General features: G+C 37.7%; 1 protein-coding gene across 3 annotated transcripts in view; it reads right to left on the bottom strand.

The window, feature by feature from the left end:
- Positions 1–394: 394 nt before the first annotated feature.
- The window catches only part of SPINK5 (serine peptidase inhibitor, Kazal type 5), an 81,213-nt gene continuing 62,907 nt past the window's right edge, over positions 395–18,700 (bottom strand). Inside the window, exons 28-34 of one of the 3 annotated variants that reach the window (XM_010383368.2) lie at positions 18,549–18,621; positions 11,542–11,631; positions 11,305–11,432; positions 10,103–10,199; positions 6,730–6,860; positions 3,975–4,065; positions 467–773 (exon numbers count right to left, since the gene is read on the bottom strand). In XM_010383368.2, the coding sequence (XP_010381670.1) occupies positions 765–773; positions 3,975–4,065; positions 6,730–6,860; positions 10,103–10,199; positions 11,305–11,432; positions 11,542–11,631; positions 18,549–18,621 (619 nt within the window). In that variant the 3' untranslated portion in view covers positions 467–764. Of the gene's footprint in view, positions 774–3,974; positions 4,066–6,729; positions 6,861–10,102; positions 10,200–11,304; positions 11,433–11,541; positions 11,632–18,548; positions 18,622–18,700 lie in introns of all 3 variants that reach the window. The other 2 variants (XM_010383366.2, XM_030927914.1) reach the window with 2 other exon arrangements.

Below are 18,700 nucleotides of genomic sequence, written 5' to 3'. Positions count from 1 at the left end.
GAGATTGCCACTTTAGAGGCTTACACAAATTGGTAATTAATTTTCTTAGTTCTTCCCAGATTATGTGTACAAGGCCGTGACATAGGAAATTGTCAAGATGTAACTTAATGAATAGACATGAGAACTTACTGGTTTGTATCTTTGGATGGGACCTAAATAACTGAAAGGCAGTTATCCCATTCATGAAAATGTAGAAAGGGGAGCTGGTATGGTAATGAACAGTTAGGATGAAGCTGATTTATAGCTAGTTTAACTTTGTACAGCTGTTGGCTGCTGGGAACCCATATCTCCCCACCTCTCTTCTAGACAGTCTTTCTCAGCTATGACAGCAACTTAAGCAGGAATAAAGTGAGCATTCTCTGTCCACCAATGGGTTTAGCCAGACAAAAACACAAAAGGGTAGAGTTTATTCAGTTTCTGTAAAAGCAAATATCTATTATCCAGACAGTGACAAAGAAGCCTCAGAAAGGGTGTTCTGCTGAGTTTGCTTTTATTGAACAGGCAGTTGGACAGACAGCATTGTAATCAGGACATTTCGAGGGCTCAGACTTGGTGGAGGTTTCTTTATACCCTCAGATTACGGAGTCTAGAAGGAAAGAGATGGAAAAGACTGAAAATCAGTGAGTCTATTGCCAACAGCTCTGTATTGTTTTCTGTAGCAAATAAGACAAGCTCCAAAGAATTCTTTGTATATACAGAGGTGAAGGTAGGTGATTCAGAGTTGGGGTTTATTTTTTCCCTCATGGCTTTCAACAATCTTCCCATCATTCATCCTAGAAGAGAAGATGTGTAGGTTAGATACTAGAACCCAGAGATATTGCAGAAATGTGAGCTGTATATTTATAGCTGCATCTTAATCAAAGAAATACATAGATTCTGCATTCTGCAAAGAAGTAACAGTTTAAAATCAGTTTCACATTTTATCCAGTTTGATACAACAAATATTGAGCACCTAGTATGTACAACGTGTTGAGGTGGACACAAAAATGAATATGGCTTAATTCTGCCTTTGATCACATGCAGTCTTCATGCTGATAAAAAAAGAAGTAGGTGTAATTAGCACCATTTTGCAGATGAGGAAATTGAGCTTCAGAGAAGTTTAGTAACTTGTCACTGTCATGTTAGGTCATAACTTGAATTCAATTCCTGTAACATGAATGTTTTTCTACTATAGTTTGTTGTAGGCCACTAGAATGTAATCAGCTGTCTTCCTTTGCCTGACTCATCCATATATTTGAAATCAACCTTTAAAACATTAAATCAGTATTTTAAAAATAATCTTATAGGGGGTGAGAGCCTCAGGAATTTTCTTTCACGTAACTGCACATCTTCAACTAGTACCACCTGGGGCATGAGCAGCACTGTCACTCCAAACTCAAATCTCCACTTTATTGCCTATATCAACTCCAGGCAGTTTTCTTTGGTTTGAAAGTAGCAAGCTTTGGTCTTCCTGAATCCTTGAAAATCTGTCATGAAATTGACAGATATAGATAAGAATTTTCAAGTGAACCTATCAAAATACATAATAATAATGTAGAATGCAAGATATCCATAGACTTGAGAAATCATTGAGAAATAGAGATAAGAATAGTCATTTATTTATCTCACAAAATAGTATTGCTATTTTTCTTAATATAGAAATTTCCTTCCAATCTAGCAAATCATCTTTTAATTGAGATAATGCCTTCTCAAGAGCACTTAGTTTTCAGAATCTCCTGACAACTAAGGAATGGTAGTAGAGCACTGGAAATGAAGTCAGGATATCTACTTTGAACCCAATGTATTATACTGAGGGACTTTAGTAAGTGACAGTTTCCCCCAAGATGATTTTCTGTAAAATGGGAAAGACAGTGATCCCTGCCCTAATCAAATGACTGTTGGAAGGAAACAAAGAGAAAATGTACATAAAACTCTAAAGACCTATGTAAATCTTAGTAGTTACTGCATAATAGTTATTGCATAATAGGAAGTATTATGTATTTAGCAACAAAAGTGTGGGTTCCAAGATACTCAATGTACTTTTCCAGGAAAGTTGTGACTGCCTGGACTGTTATTCTATTCTTGAGATTCCAGACTTTCTTAGAGAAACTTCCACCCAGAAATAAAGTTCAGACAAGAGGCTTCAACCCCAGTATATACACCCTTACTAGTCATCAGAACAATGCTAGGCCATGACCAGTCTGTACCACCTGTACCCAAGATCATACCCTTGAATCTTACACAGGGACCTGAAGTTCCACCTGTGTCCAGGACACTTTCAGTTTTTGTTTTGTTAACTAACACCATAATAATTTCTGTCATTATTAATGCCTGCTATGCAACTCCAGTCGAAAGCCTACACCCAGAAATGGAAGAACGGCATTCTTTTACAACACCTTGTGTGCTGAGCCCCGGCAAGATTCTTCATTATTTAAAGAAATACATCTTACCAGTATAAACCTATGGCAAATTCTTTATAAAGTAGTTTTTCCAAGTTGCCTACACAGGATGAGAGTTACAGGGAAGTGTGGTCTAAGGTGTCATCTATTGGACTGGCATAAAGCTGTTTTGACCTTTGTCTCCTGAGATATATGTAAAGGTGAGCTTGTGAGGAGGGGGAACAGTATATTCCGTCAATAAAATGGGAGCAAACTACTAAGAATTTCTATATAATAAGACAGCAAACACAATATAGGGTCTAGAGTTAAAGTTTAAATTCTCTTTTTATGGATTCTGGTAAAGAACTAGAATAGAGGTCTTTAAATGGGTGGTAAATAACTTTGTCAAGCCCACATGAGAAAGATAAAGTCTTCTGATTTCATTCTGGTCCTCGGCTTCCTCTACACTGCTTTCAACTGCTAATGTGAAACTAGGAAGACTCTAGCTTATGATTCTTGTTTTCACAGTTTCCCATAACAAAGATTGTTGGGTAGACGTTTTTAATATGGCCTTATCTAATATTGCTTGACTAAGATTTTCAAATCTGGCTGAATAGTTTCTGATTCCATTATTGCCAAACCTTTCTGTGGCAGTGGAATGGAGCAAAGAGAATGTGAATAATAATAAATAGCTTTATTAAATATAATGCATTAAAATGCTGTTTTATTACATATAATTTTATCAAACTACAATTGAAAATAATTTATTAAAAATAAATAAGCACTATACCATGGTCTGTTTATCTAATTTCATACTTTGGACTCTTCTCTTTTTCTAAATTCATACTTTTGTCTTAGGCATAGTAATAATAGTGACATTAATTTTTCAAACATTGTGCCAAATGTATAAAAGTCAGTCTTTATTGAATATTTTCATAGTTCATTGGGATATTTGGTTTAGAGTATTTATGTGATTTGCCAAGAGTCTCATATAGGAAGCACAGCAAAAACTGAACTTTGCACTCATATTTATCCCATAACAAAACATTTTTCTCTTATTTGAAAATTCCTATTTTTTCATGTAATATACCATCTCCCTGAGGATGACTATTTAAATAGTCACCAGGGAGAATGTCAAATTCAGTAACGTATGTTGAAACATCCTTTCAGGAGTTTAAATGAAACTGGCAACTTTTAATGCTGGGAAATAATTTAATACAATGTAAAGTTCAAGAATATGGGCATTATATAGAAATTGTTTAAATCCAACTCTGTCACTCTCTGACCTTTCTTGGTCTCTGTCTCATCTTTGTATTGTAGATCACAGAAGATAAAACCTATCCTGAAATAAGAAATGTTATATTGGAGACATTGCTCATAAACAATCTATTAATGAATCCATTAAATAGTTTAAAATATTAACTGCTGCATTATTTCCACTTATTTCAGTAATTACTTAATTATCCTTATAGTGAAAATGTGACCAATTCTGGGTCACCTGACCTAGTGTTACCTCTCTGGCCAGATAAATGTCTGTTACTCAATGGAAGAGAACAAAACCAGAACCCACTACTCCTCACAACATAACCACGGAGGCCAGTCTACTTATGTACTTACAGATGTGGGCTTACTGGCAGCGGTTGTTTCTGGGGTGCTGCTCTCCTCACACTTCCCTGTACTGCGGATGTGTGTATTTGTTTGATGTATCCTAAAACAGATCAGAGGATGCTTCAACAATGAGGAAGTTCTCAGTTATAATGAGAAAATAAATAACGACCAACACGCAGGACATTTGGTATCAAACCAAACTGCATTTAGAGGGAGGATCTGGGATCTGCATTCAACTATTTTCACTTTCAGTAGGTATCGTCCAGGCTGTTTATCTTCTGCTCCAGATTTGTCCCCTAGCCCTGGACCTATCCTGTCACATTTCATTCACTGATATATGTCATAAAGAATGTTGGAAATAAACTTGGGGATCATCTGATCTAAAGGTGATCTCGCATTTACAGATGCGAGAAATAGATCCCAGAGAGATGTTTGACTATATTGAGTACCAGTAATATGACTTGGGGAAAAATATAACCAGACACAAATGATACAGTCTCAGTTTTGCGGTTGGAATGAATCTTAAGGAGTATGAATTTTAACGCCTTTCACTGGAGAAATACTATGAATCAGACATGTACTTGTTTGCTTCTAGTAATGGGAAACTCATTATCTATCAAGGCAGTGCAATTTGTCTTTTGGCATTGCTTAAGTTGAAATTGCTCTCCTATAACTTTCTCTAAAACCTTGGAAATGAATATTGTTTCCTTTTGCCTCAGATAACCTGATCCTTCTTTATAATATATACTCCCAACTCCCTTAACCAAACAAACTATCGTGAGGCATGCTTTCTTAATATTTTCATCATTTCAGTTTCTTACTCTAAAGTTCCCTTAAATAGATCACTTGTTATGGGTCTATAAAGTTGATGAAAATGTTGAAGAAAACTGTATGGATAATTTAGGCCCTGACATTTACAACAAAGAGGAATTGAAGGATTTCTGGGCTGCAGATAAGGTATACATAGTAATGGAATTCCTGGGCAGTTATATTTATTGCTTAAACAAGAATTTCTTAATTCTTCTTTTTTTTAAATTATACTTTAAGTTCTAGGGTACATGTGCACAACGTGCAAGTTTGTTACATATGTATACATGTGCCATGTTGGTGTGCTGCACCCATTAACTCGTCATTTACATTACGTATATCTCCTAATGCTATCCTTCTCCCCTCCCCGCTCCCCACAATAGGACCCGGTGTGTGATGATCCCCTTCCTGTGTCCAGGTGATCTCATTGTTCAATTCCCACCTATGAGTGAGAATATGCAGAATTTGGTTTTCTGTTCTTGCGATAGTTTGCTAAGAATTTCTTAATTCTTAAAAACCTATAAGGTCTATGGATGAATTTCAAGTGCTCCATGAGCCTATGAATATTATGTGTGTGGATTGTTCACATCACATAATTTTTAAAAAATTTCTTGAAAGGGGTGACTTTCTTCATATTATCTAAGGAATCTTTGGTCTTTGAAAAACTAAGGAATTTAAGTGGAGAAAAAAGAAAACTGTATTTAGACCCAAATCAATAAGGTCAAAATCCTGTCTGATTTACTTCCTAGCTTTGCAACTTTAATCAAATTACCTGGACTCTCTGAGCCTCAGATTAACCTTCTGCGTAATAAAGATAACAACATTCCATAGCAGGTTGCAGGGATTCAGTGACTGAAATCTGAAAGTGCCTTATCTACCATACCTTACCTATAGATGAAGGATTATATTCAGATTTTATGTTTTTAAGCATATGACCTGAGGAGCGCCTTTTTCTTTTAAATATTTTTCCAGGATTAAAAAACAGGATATCAGGGAGTCCTATCCTCATGTTCTGGGCCTTGCTTACAGTGTCCTAAGAAGGATAAAGTAGTACATGAACTGCAATATAGGTCTGGGGTCAGGTGAGATGGAAAAAACAAGGTTTGTCACCATTCTCTCCTTGAAAGCTGGCCAAATGGTGGCCAGGAGAAGGGAAGGGATGCACACAGAGGCAAGGGGAAATTATTTAAAAATTCAGACAGCATTTGAGCAGAGTAGCAACAACAAAACTAAAGCCAATAATAAGAATATTAAAATGAATCCCTTGTATTTAACTTAAGATAAAAATATTTTTATATCTAGCAGTTCTTCTCAATCATCTGTGAAGTCAGCAGCTCAGAGAACTGTCTCCATTTCTCCAATGAAGGGAGTGAGATTCAGAATCATGAAATAATATGCCTCCAGATACCCAGATAGTCATAAATATGAGAGCAGACATCAGATCAGCCATTTACTTATTGTGCTTTCTTTTGTACAGTGCACTTTCCTTTTGCAAGGTACTACTTCTTTCAAGAGGCAGGGTTAAAGAAATGGGGAATCTGTAGCTATATTATAGTCACAGGAGCTTTTAGATATTATACACTGGGCTGGGTTTATATAGCAGTACTTCTCTACTGTTTTTGTCCACTACACACAGAATGAATGATGTTCACACTCCTGTGACTGTACACAGGCTTATCCCTATGTTCTGTAATTGTAACCCCACTATTTTTTTTGTTCTCTTTTACTCAATAGAGCATATAGCAATGTAGGTAAGCAATTTACCAAAGGAATAGCCTTAAATCTTTTCTATTTTACACATAAGAAAGATAATTCACAAATTTTAAATTTTTAATTTCTATGATGAATAAATTACTTGCAACACCCTTCGAATTTATATAGGTGCGTTACTATGGGTTAACACTCTAGCTGAGAAATTCTAAACTGGAAGATATGATGGGGCAACTTGAATACTTACAGATTTTCATGACAGAGCATGCAGGGATTGTTGTAGGTTTGGCCATCATCACCACAGACAGGCTTTAAATCCTTCGGACAAAGATAACCTATCCTGGGCAATACTCGGTAGTCTTTGCACATCTCAGAATCCTGAAGAAGCAAAACATAAAGCAGACTTACTTTATGGCATTCAAGGAGATGGATGGGCTTAAGAAAACCTCTTGAGTTACTTAATCCAACTTGAATAAATGGTTGTAAAAGGACTGTGATATAGGTTATTCAAACTCAAAGATTGATTTTGCACCATATGAGGCGAATTTAACTTCCTGAATTTGGCCATTTTTAATTAGACAAGGTAAATAAACAAAGAAACAAGGAATAGCAAAGCAATAAGAAAGCAAAAATCCTTTATAATATGTGACACAATTACCTGCCCATAAGAAGAAATCTAGAATGATAGGCATGCTAGAAATAATATTTGCCTTTTTAAGTGAAGATACTGGTTATACACAGCCTAGAAAGGAAAGACTTAGAGGTCAATACTCATAAATTGCATGAGTTTTTGAGTCCTAGCTCTACCACTAACTAGACAAGTGACTTATCTAACTTTTCTCATCCTTAATTTTCTCATCTGAAAACCATAAATAATAGTAGTCCTTACTTTATATTACTGCTTTAAGGGATTAAAACAGATAATGCATGTAAGTTCATGCTTAACACAGTATTGGTCACATACTAAGTGTTCAGTAACTTTTAGTTGTCAGTATGTGTTCCATGGTAAAACCATATGTACATTTTCCATGTAAAAGAAGAAACGTATTTGCTCTTCGTAGTGTTTTGGGAGTATGAGTTTAGTAATTAATGATAATTACAAGAACTTGATTAGTTTTTTAAGAAGACAAAAAGTAGAGCCAAAATATAGAAAAATGGATTCAAAAGCAAATAGGATGATGGAAGACTTAAATCCAATGGTATCAGTAATTACATAGAATATTAACAAGTAAGTACTCCAGTTAAAACACAGAAATTATCAAACTGGAAGAACAAAAAGAATCAAGTATATAATATTTATACGAAATATATTTATAAGTAAAGGGATGAGTTCTAAATAACTCATGACTCAAAGTAATCACAGAATTTAGAAATGAAATGAATCACAAAGAAAATATAACCTGTCAAATCCCAGCAGCCAAAGCAGTAATTTGAGGGAAATTTATAGCCTTAATACATATATTAGAAAAGAAGGAAGTTCTAAAATGGATGATCTAAACTTTCATCTGAAGAAGCTAGCCAATGATGAGCATAGAAAAATTTTTAAATAAATAATAAAGAGGAGAAATTGATGAAATAGAAAACAGAACAAAGTCAAAAGTTAACTGCTTGAAAAGATTAGTAAGTTGATAAGCTATTTGCAAAATTGACCAGAGTCAAGAAAACATATATTACCAATATTAGAGATAAAAGGTCATCGTTATATGAGCTGTAGATATTAAAAGAATAATTTAGAAATGTAAACTATATGCCAAAAAATTTGACAACATAGGTGAAATTAATAAATTCCTTGAAAACTACTTACTGAAAACAGGCACAAAGATGACATAGAAAATTTAATAATATTATATCTGCTAATATGCATTTTGGAGAAGTCAAGCAGTATTTGTTTGCTTGTTCCTTTGTTTTGGTAAATGATTCAAACACCTAAATGAATTGCTTTAGATTGTGGTGAGTTCCATATTGGTAGAAATATTCATGGAGAATTTAGATAAGTAACTTATATGAATCCCTGGCAAAGGTTAGACTCAACCAGGTATATCAAGTGTATTTTTTCAGGTAACTGGTGCTATAATGTTCAAAAGGTACTACAATGTTCCTTACTCTCTCTCTCTCTCTTTATTTTTTTTAACATCGTACTTCAACTCAACAAATTCTGTTGACTCCACCTTCAAAACAGACCCAGCATCTAACCACCTCTCAAAAGTTCCACCACATGATATAAACTAGCATCATCTCTTCTGTAGACTACTGCATAGCTAATTAGCTGTCCAGCCCTTGCCTCCCTGCAGTGTTTTCAATAGATATCAGGCAAAGTTATTCCTTTAAAATATAAATCAAATCATATTACTCTTCTCAAAACCGTCAATCAGAATATTAGGCAAAGTCTTTAAAAGTGTCTACAAAACGCTTTATACCATGGCCTCCCGTTAGCTTCCTGACTTCCTCCTCTACAGCTGAGGTAGCTCTATTTCAACAACACTAAACGCTTTGCTATGTTTTCTCCCTGGAGTATGTTCCCCTCATATATACCTACTGAATCAGTACCCTTAGGTCTTAATGTAAATGTCAGCTTCTGAGAGAGTTATTCCCTATATATGCCAAGTAAAATTGTATCCCCTCCCCTCCCCATCTCAGAATTTACTGTACCATTTTTTTTTCTGCCTTATGTCCTCCTTGGCATTATTTTATTTATTTATTTATATTATTTATTGTATCTGCTTTTCCAATATACTATGAACTTCGTGTAATGAGTGCTATCTGTTTTGTTCATGGCTATTAACCTAGCATACATAAATAATGCCTGGAAAAATAGTGGGTGCTCAATAAGTATTTGTAGACTGACAAAAGGACTGCTGGCTTGATAAAAAGAAATGATTAATGAAAGATTTATTTCTCCAAAAGAAATCTCAGCTCCAAAACAGACCGTAGATTATGAGGGAGAATGAGGGGGCTACTGGTCTGCTGATGATACCTTATTTCTTGCTGCTATCACAGAAGAAATATGTGCATTTCTTTTATGTGACTATTATACTTTAGTATTTTTTTAAAAAAAAACATATTTTGTTAATAGCTCTTCTCCCTGCCTTTGTATCCCTGATGTAGAGCCCAATTTACACGAGCCACCACACCCAGCTCAGCCTATATTTTAAAAAAGAAGTTTCAGCCACTATGAATTGCTAATTTGTGGAAATTTACACCTGTGAGCATGCTTGCCGTAGAGTTCCAGGATGTGAACACAGATTTGGTTGGAGGAGGGAAATAAGCGGAAGCTAGGTGAGGAAACTTGTTGGTCTGCTAAAATTACAGAATTGAGGCACCTGACTACGTATTCTACCACAAGTGAGATTAGTCACAATTATTCCACACCCACATTGTAAATTTCAAAATGTACTAAACTGAAGCAAGGCAAATAATCTCAAAGGGCACAGAATAAGGCACTAATGAGAAACCCCAGAACTCTTGCCAAGCATAAACTGCATACAGTCCTCAAATGACTTCAGGATGCACTGAATCAGCAAACCTCAGACCCTTCTACGGAAACAGCAAATAGCAACAGGTCAAAAAAAAATCGAGAAAATTAAACTGATAAGTAGCTTTTCAGAAATAGTCCTCCTTACCAGAGAACTGAGAGAGTCTGGGCTGTCTTCCTCTTGAGAAGCTCTAACATGGGATGGCTTTTCTTGAAGTTTTGCCCTTTCCAAAGCTTCTGTTAGACTAGAGAAGAAAACAAAAAGTAACTGAAAATAAGAAACAGTTCCTATAACTTTCAGTGAGAAGTAAAGCAATCCTCATAAAATATGACAGATGCCAGGCATGGTACCTCACGCCTATAACCCCAGCATTTTGGGAGGCCTAGGCTGGCAAATCACCTGAGGTCAGGAATTGGAGACCAGCCTGGCCAACAGAAACTCCGTCTCTATTAAAAATACAAAAATTAGCTGCGCACGGTGGTGCACACTTGCTATCCTAGCTACTTGGAAGGCTGAGGCAGGAGAATCTCTTGAACCCTGGAGGCAGAGGTTGCAGTGACCTGAGATTGCACCATTGCACTCCAGCCTGGGCAGCAGAGTGAGACACTGTCTCAGTAAATAAATAAACAAATAAATAAATCATAATCACAGAACATTGAGATAGTGACCAGGATGACATATTAAGAAAATTACACAATTAGGAGCTGGCTTAGAACTTTCATCACTTAACAGATGACAAGTGGCTTAATGTTCTTAAGTTTTGATTTTCTAGAACATAAAATGAGAGCAGTATTTGGTAATTCCTCTCTCAAAGAACACTCACTATGAAAAGCTAAATAAATTTGACTATTGTTGTGTTCACAGTGCGCTTTACAACCATCATCATCATCATCATTTATAATGTCCATTGGTCTCCACTTCCAGTTGCTTTTTAGAATAACCTAGAAACTCTTTCTAAAAAATAAGTTACATCACCCCAAGATTCTGATATAATATATTTTGGGGTGTAAAAATTTGTGTTTATTTTTATGAGGCATCTCAATTGAGTCTGATCTAGTTGTGGAATAAAGATCTTGAAGAATTTCTTCTAATTATGATGCTGAAAGTGGAAAACAAATTGTTTAATGACACAGTTAGTATACATCTTGGTTAGAACTTAGGGAATTTCTGTCTCCAAGTCTAAATGTTCTTTCTACTATATCAGGTGTTCTCAATTTGAGGACTTTAATTCTAAAGACTTATTTTTAAAATCCCATAGTGTTCATAAATACACAAATTTATTCAATCAGCAGTTTCTAAAAATGCACTTCCCCTGCTAGCTGCAGGAGGAGCAGAATCATCTTACTCACAAGACAGCTCTGCACATGTAGCACTTGTTTGTATAGAACTTTCCATCAGCACCGTGCACTGGGTCATTCTCTCTAGGGCAGATGAGCTCATTGTTCCTTATATAGTTTCGAAATTCACTGCACTCATCCTAGAAAATGAGAAAGGGAAAGTGAACATGACTTTGTCCCTTTTTGGCTTAGTGATTTTTTCAAACTTGGTTTTAGGAAGTCCTCTCTTAGTTCTGGGCTCAGACTCACTGTACTTATCCTGGCAACAGAGGCCAAGGAACGCACAGGTTGTCTAAACTTTGCATCCTCTGCCTCATTCTGAACCTGTCTGCACTGGTCCTGAAAAATGTAGGGAAACATAACACAACACTTGATAGACCTTCTTGTTTTTTCCTCCCGTTCATCCATCCTTCCTTTCCCCTATTTTCCCGATGAAGCATGCTTTTGACAAAAGGACAATTGCTTAGGGATCTAACTCTACAAATGTGATTGTTACTATTAAAGAACTGAATGAAGACGTCTTCTTTGTAGTCCTGAAAAAGAAATAGAGAAAACCACTTTAGGGGGCAGAGGAAGATGGCCGAATACGAACAGCTCCAGTCTCCAACTCCCAGCGCGAGCGACACAGAAGACCGGTGATTTCTGCATTTTCAACTGAGGTACTGGGGTCATCTCACTAGGGAGTGCCGGACAATCGGTGCTGGTCAGCTGCTGCAGCCCGACCAGCGAGAGCTGAAGCAGGGCGAGGCATCGCCTCACCTGGGAAGCGCAAGGGGGAAGGGAATCCCTTTTCCTAGCCAGGGGAACTGAGACACACAACACCTGGAAAATCGGGTAACTCCCACCCCAATATTGCACTTTAAGCAAACGGGCACACCAGGAGAATATATCCCACACCTGGCCGGGAGGGTCCCATGCCCACGGAGCCTCCCTCATTGCTAACACAGCAGTCTGCGATCTAACCGCAAGGCAGCAGCGAGGCTGGGGGAGGGGCGCCCGCCATTGCTGAGGCTTAAGTAGGTAAACAAAGCCGCTGGGAAGCTCGAACTGGGTGGAGCTCACAGCAGCTCAAGGAAACCTGCCTGTCTCTGTAGACTCCACCTCTTGGGACAGGGCACAGCTAAAAACAACAACAACAACAAAAAGGCAGCAGAACCTCTGCAGACGCAAACTACTCTGTCTGACAGCTTTGAAGAGAGCAGTGGATCTCCCAACACGGAGGTTGAGATCTGAGAACAGACAGACTGCCTGCTCAAGTGGGTCCCTGACCCCTGAGTAGCCTAACTGGGAGACATCCCCCACTAGGGGCAGTCTGACACCCCACACCTCACAGGGTGGAGTACACCCCTGAGAGGAAGCTTCCAAAGTAAGAATCAGACAGGTACACTCGCTGTTCAGCAATATTCTATCTTCTGCAAACTCTGCTGCTGATACCCAGGCAAACAGGGTCTGGAGTGGACCTCAAGCAATCTCCAACAGACCTACAGCTGAGGGTCCTGACTGTCAGAAGGAAAACTATCAAACAGGAAGGACACCTATACCGAAGCCCCATCAGTACGTCACCATCATCAAAGACCAGAGGCAGATAAAACCACAAAGATGGGGAAGAAGCAGGGCAGAAAAGCTGGAAATTCAAAAAATAAGAGCGCATCTCCCCCTGCAAAGGAGCGCAGCCCATCGCCAGCAACGGATCAAAGCTGGTCAGAGAATGACTTTGACGAGATGAGAGAAGAGGCTTCAGTCCATCAAACTTCTCAGAGCTAAAGGAGGAATTACGTACCCAGCACAAAGAAACTAAAAATCTTGAAAAAAGAGTGGAAGAATTGACAGCTAGACTAATTAATGCAGAGAAGGTCATAAACGAAATGACAGAGATGAAAACCATGACACGAGAAATATGTGACAAATGCACAAGCTTCTGTACCCGACTTGATCAGCTGGAAGAAAGAGTATCAGCGATTGAGGATCAAATGAATGAAATGAAGCGAGAAGAGAAACCAAAAGAAAAAAGAAGAAAAAGAAATGAACAAAGCCTGCAAGAAGTATGGGATTATGTAAAAAGACCAAATCTACGTCTGATTGGGGTGCCTGAAAGTGAAGGGGAAAATGGAACCAAGTTGGAAAACACTCTTCAGGATATCATCCAGGAGAACTTCCCCAACCTAGTAGGGCAGGCCAACATTCAAATTCAGGAAATACAGAGAACGCCACAAAGATACTCCTGGAGAAGAGCAATTCCAAGACACATAATTGTCAGATTCACCAAAGTTGAAATGAAGGAAAAAATCTTAAGGGCAGCCAGAGAGAAAGGTCGGGTTACCCACAAAGGGAAGCCCATCAGACTAACAGCAGATCTCTCGGCAGAAACTCTGCAAGCCAGAAGAGAGTGGGGGCCAATATTCAATGTTCTTAAAGAAAAGAATTTTAAACCCAGAATTTCATATCCAGCCAAACTAAGTTTCATAAGTGAAGGAGAAATAAAATCCTTTACAGATACGCAAATGCTTAGAGATTTTGTCACCACCAGGCCTGCCTTACAAGAGACCCTGAAGGAAGCCCTAAACATGGCAAGGAACAACCGGTACCAGCCATTGCAAAAACATGCCAAAATGTAAAGACCATCGAGGCTAGGAAGAAACTGCATCAACTAACGAGAAAAATAACCAGTTAATATCATAATGGCAGGATCAAGTTCACACATAACAATATTAACCTTAAATGTAAATGGACTAAATGCTCCAATTAAAAGACACAGACTAGCAAACTGGATAAAGAGTCAAGACCCATCAGTCTGCTGTATTCAGGAGACCCATCTCACATGCAGAGACATACATAGGTTCAAAATAAAGGGATGGAGGAAGATCTACCAAGCAAATGGAGAAAAAAAAAAGCAGGGGTTGCAATCCTAGTCTCTGATAAAACAGACTTTAAACCCTCAAAGATCAAAAGAGACAAAGAAGGCCATTACATAATGGTAAAGGGATCAATTCAACAGGAAGAGCTAACTATCCTAAATATATATGCACCCAATACAGGAGCACCCAGATTCATAAAGCAAGTCCTTAGAGACTTACAAAGAGACTTAGACTCCCATACAATAACAATGGGAGACTTCAACACTCCACTGTCAACATTAGACAGAACAATGAGACAGAAAGTTAACAAGGATATCCAGGAATTGAACTCATCTCTGTACCAAGCGGACCTAATAGACATCTATAGAATTCTCCACCCCAAATCAACAGAATATACATTCTTCTCAGCACCACATTGCACTTATTCCAAAATTGACCACATAATTGGAAGTAAAGCACTCCTCAGCAAATGTAAAAGAACAGAAATTATAACAAACTGTCTCTCAGACCACAGTGCAATCAAACTAGAACTCAGGACTAAGAAACTCAATCAAAACTGCTCAACTACATGGAAACTGTACAACCTGCTCCTGAATGACTACTGGGTACATAACGAAATGAAAGCAGAAATAAAGATGTTCTTTGAAACCAATGAGAACAAAGATACAACATACCAGAATCTCTGGGACACATTTAAAGCAGTGTGTAGAGGGAAATTTATAGCACTAAATGCCCACAAGAGAAAGCAGGAAAGATCTAAAATTGACACTCTAACATCACAATTAAAAGAACTAGAGAGGCAAGAGCAAACACATTCAAAAGCTAGCAGAAGGCAAGAAATAACTAAGATCAGAGCAGAACTGAAGGAGCTAGAGACACAAAAACCCTCCAAAAAATCAATGAATCCAGGAGTTGGTTTTTTGAAAAGATCAACAAAATTGACAGACCGCTAGCAAGATTAATAAAGAAGAAAAGAGAGAGGAATCAAATAGACGCAATAAAAAATGATAAAGGGGATATCAGCACCGACCCCACAGAAATACAAACTACCATCAGAGAATACTATAAACACCTCTACGCAAATCAACTAGAAAATCTAGAAGAAATGGATAATTTCCTGGACACTTACACTCTCCCAAGACTAAACCAGGAAGAAGTTGAATCCCTGAATAGACCAATAGCAGGCTCTGAAATTGAGGCAACAATTAATAGCCTACCCACCAAAAAAAGTCCAGGACCAGATGGATTCACAGCTGAATTCTACCAGAGGTACAAGGAGGAGCTGGTACCATTCCTTCTGAAACTATTCCAATCAATTGAAAAAGAGGGAATCCTCCCTAACTCATTTTATGAGGCCAACATCATCCTGATACCAAAGCCTGGCAGAGACACAACAAAAAAAGAGAATTTTAGACCAATATCCCTGACGAACATCGATGCAAAAATCCTCAATAAAATACTGGCAAACCGGATTCAGCAGCACATCAAAAAGCTTATCCACCATGATCAAGTGGGCTTCATCCCTGGGATGCAAGGCTGGTTCAACATTTGCAAATCAATAAACGTAATCCAGCATATAAACAGAACCAAAGACAAGAACCACATGATTATCTCAATAGATGCAGAAAAGGCTTTTGACAAAATTCAACAGCCCTTCATGCTAAAAACGCTCAATAAATTCGGTATTGATGGAACGTACCTCAAAATAATAAGAGCTATTTATGACAAACCCACAGCTAATATCATACTGAATGGGCAAAAACTGGAAAAATTCCCTTTCAAAACTGGCACAAGACAGGGATGCCCTCTCTCACCACTCCTAATCAACGTAGTGTTGGAAGTTCTGGCTAGGGCAATCAGGCAAGAGAAAGAAATCAAGGGTATCCAGTTAGGAAAAGAAGAAGTCAAATTGTGCCTGTTTGCAGATGACATGATTGTATATTTAGAAAACCCCATCGTCTCAGCCCAAAATCTCCTTAAGCTGATAAGCAACTTCAGCAAAGTCTCAGGATACAAAATTAATGTGCAAAAATCACAAGCATTCTTATACACCAGTAACAGACAAGCAGAGAGCCAAATCAGGAATGAACTTCCATTCACAATTGCTTCAAAGAGAATAAAATACCTAGGAATCCAGCTTACAAGGGATGTAAAGGACCTCTTCAAGGAGAACTACAAACCACTGCTCAGTGAAATCAAAGAGGACACAAACAAATGGAAGAACATACCATGCTCATGGATAGGAAGAATCAATATCGTGAAAATGGCCATACTGCCCAAGGTTATTTATAGATTCAATGCCATCCCCATCAAGCTACCAATGAGTTTCTTCACAGAATTGGAAAAAACTGCTTTAAAGTTCATATGGAACCAAAAAGAGCCCGCATTGCCAAGACAATCCTAAGTCAAAAGGACAAAGCTGGAGGCGTCATGCTACCTGACTTCAAACTATACTACAAGGCTACAGTAACCAAAACAGCATGGTACTGGTACCAAAACAGAGCTATAGACCAATGGAACAGAACAGAGTCCTCAGAAATAATACCACACATCTACAGCCATCTGATCTTTGACAAACCTGAGAGAAACAAGAAATGGGGAAAGGATTCCCTATTTAATAAATGGTGCTGGGAAAATTGGCTAGCCGTAAGTAGAAAGCTGAAACTGGATCCTTTCCTTACTCCTTTTACGAAGATTAAGTCAAGGTGGATTAGAGACTTAAATGTTAGACCTGATACCATAAAAACCCTAGAAGAAAATCTAGGTAGTACCATTCAGGACATAGGCAAGGGCAAGGACTTCATGTCTAAAACACCAAAAGCAACGGCAGCAAAAGCCAAAATTGACACATGGGATCTAATGAAACTAAAGAGCTTCTGCACAGCAAAAGAAACTACCACCAGAGTGAACAGGCAACCTACAGAATGGGAGAAAATTTTTGCAATCTACTCATCTGACAAAGGGCTAATATCCAGAATCTACAAAGAACTCAAACAAATATACAAGAAAAAAACAAACAACCCCATCAAAAAGTGGGCAAAGGATATGAACAGACATTTCTCAAAAGAAGACATTCATACAGCCAACAGACATATGAAAAAATGCTCATCATCACTCGCCATCAGAGAAATGCAAATCAAAACCACAATGAGATACCATCTCACACCAGTTAGAATGGCAATCATTAAAAAGTCAGGAAACAACAGGTGCTGGAGAGGATGTGGAGAAATAGGAACACTTTTACACTGTTGGTGGGATTGTAAACTGGTTCAACCATTATGGAAAACAGTATGGCAATTCCTCAAGGATCTAGAACTAGATGTACCATATGACCCAGCCATCCCACTACTGGGTATATACCCAAAGGATTATAAATTATTCTACTACAAAGACACATGCACACGTATGTTTATTGCGGCACTATTCGCAATAGCAAAGACTTGGAATCAACCCAAATGTCCATCTGTGACAGACTGGATTAAGAAAATGTGGCACATATACACCATGGAATACTATGCAGCCATAAAAAAGGATGAGTTTGTGTCCTTTGTAGGGACATGGATGCAGCTGGAAACCATCATTCTTAGCAAACTATCACAAGAACAGAAAACCAAACACTGCATGTTCTCACTCATAGGTGGGAACTGAACAATGAGATCACCTGGACTCGGGAAGGGGAACATCACACACTGGGGCCTATCATGGGGAGGGGGGAGGGGGGAGGGATTTCATTGGGAGTTATACATGATATAAATGATGAATTAATGGGTGCTGACAAGTTGATGGGTGCAGCACAGCAACATGGCACAAGTATACATATGTAACAAACCTGCACGTTATGCACATGTACCCTAGAACTTAAAGTATAATAAAAAAAAAAAGAAAAAGAGAAAAAAAATTAAAAAAAAAAAAAGAAAAAGAAATAGAAAAGAAAGCATCATGCACGCACACTACTGATTCTTTAATGCTGATAAAATCATCTGGTAAAAACAGAAGGGAAGCTAAAAGGGAGACTTAGATTATATTGCCTGAATTATTAAAATAAATATCAAGGAGCTACCCAAAGCCTTATTTCACACTTAAAGTGTCAAAGATAAGCATGCAGTTGAGTTGGTAAAGAATTTTACCCTCTACTTTTCAATCCATATTTCTCCCAAGGAGGAAAGACTAAAACATCAATTGACACACACTCTCAGAGAATTTTCTACAAAATCAAAAAAGATATCAGAGTCCAAAGCTCCCCAGAAAATCTTGTTATGATCCAAAGTGACAAGACTAGCAAAATCAATTTTCTTTGAAGTTAAGAGATTTGTATCTTTATTATTCCCAAAACTGGAGAAGAACGCAAAATTCTGAGGGTGAAAAGTAAGACAGTTATTCTGGTATCCTTTAAGAAATAACCTTTGCATTATTTGAGGACTTGCTACTTGATTTCTCTTCATCTTTCTTTTTTCTTTCATTAGCTTCTCGATCGCTGCAGATTAAAAAAAAAAAGATAGGGTAATTTTTCTAGGGTTGTTACTGAATTGTCTTTAACCAAGTGTTTCTTCAAT

This window comes from Rhinopithecus roxellana, chromosome 3 (assembly GCF_007565055.1).
Source record: "Rhinopithecus roxellana isolate Shanxi Qingling chromosome 3, ASM756505v1, whole genome shotgun sequence".
Lineage (NCBI taxonomy): Eukaryota > Metazoa > Chordata > Mammalia > Primates > Cercopithecidae > Rhinopithecus > Rhinopithecus roxellana.
The sequence above is the reverse complement of the archived record's forward strand: the minus strand, read 5'-3'. Positions and strand labels throughout refer to the sequence as shown.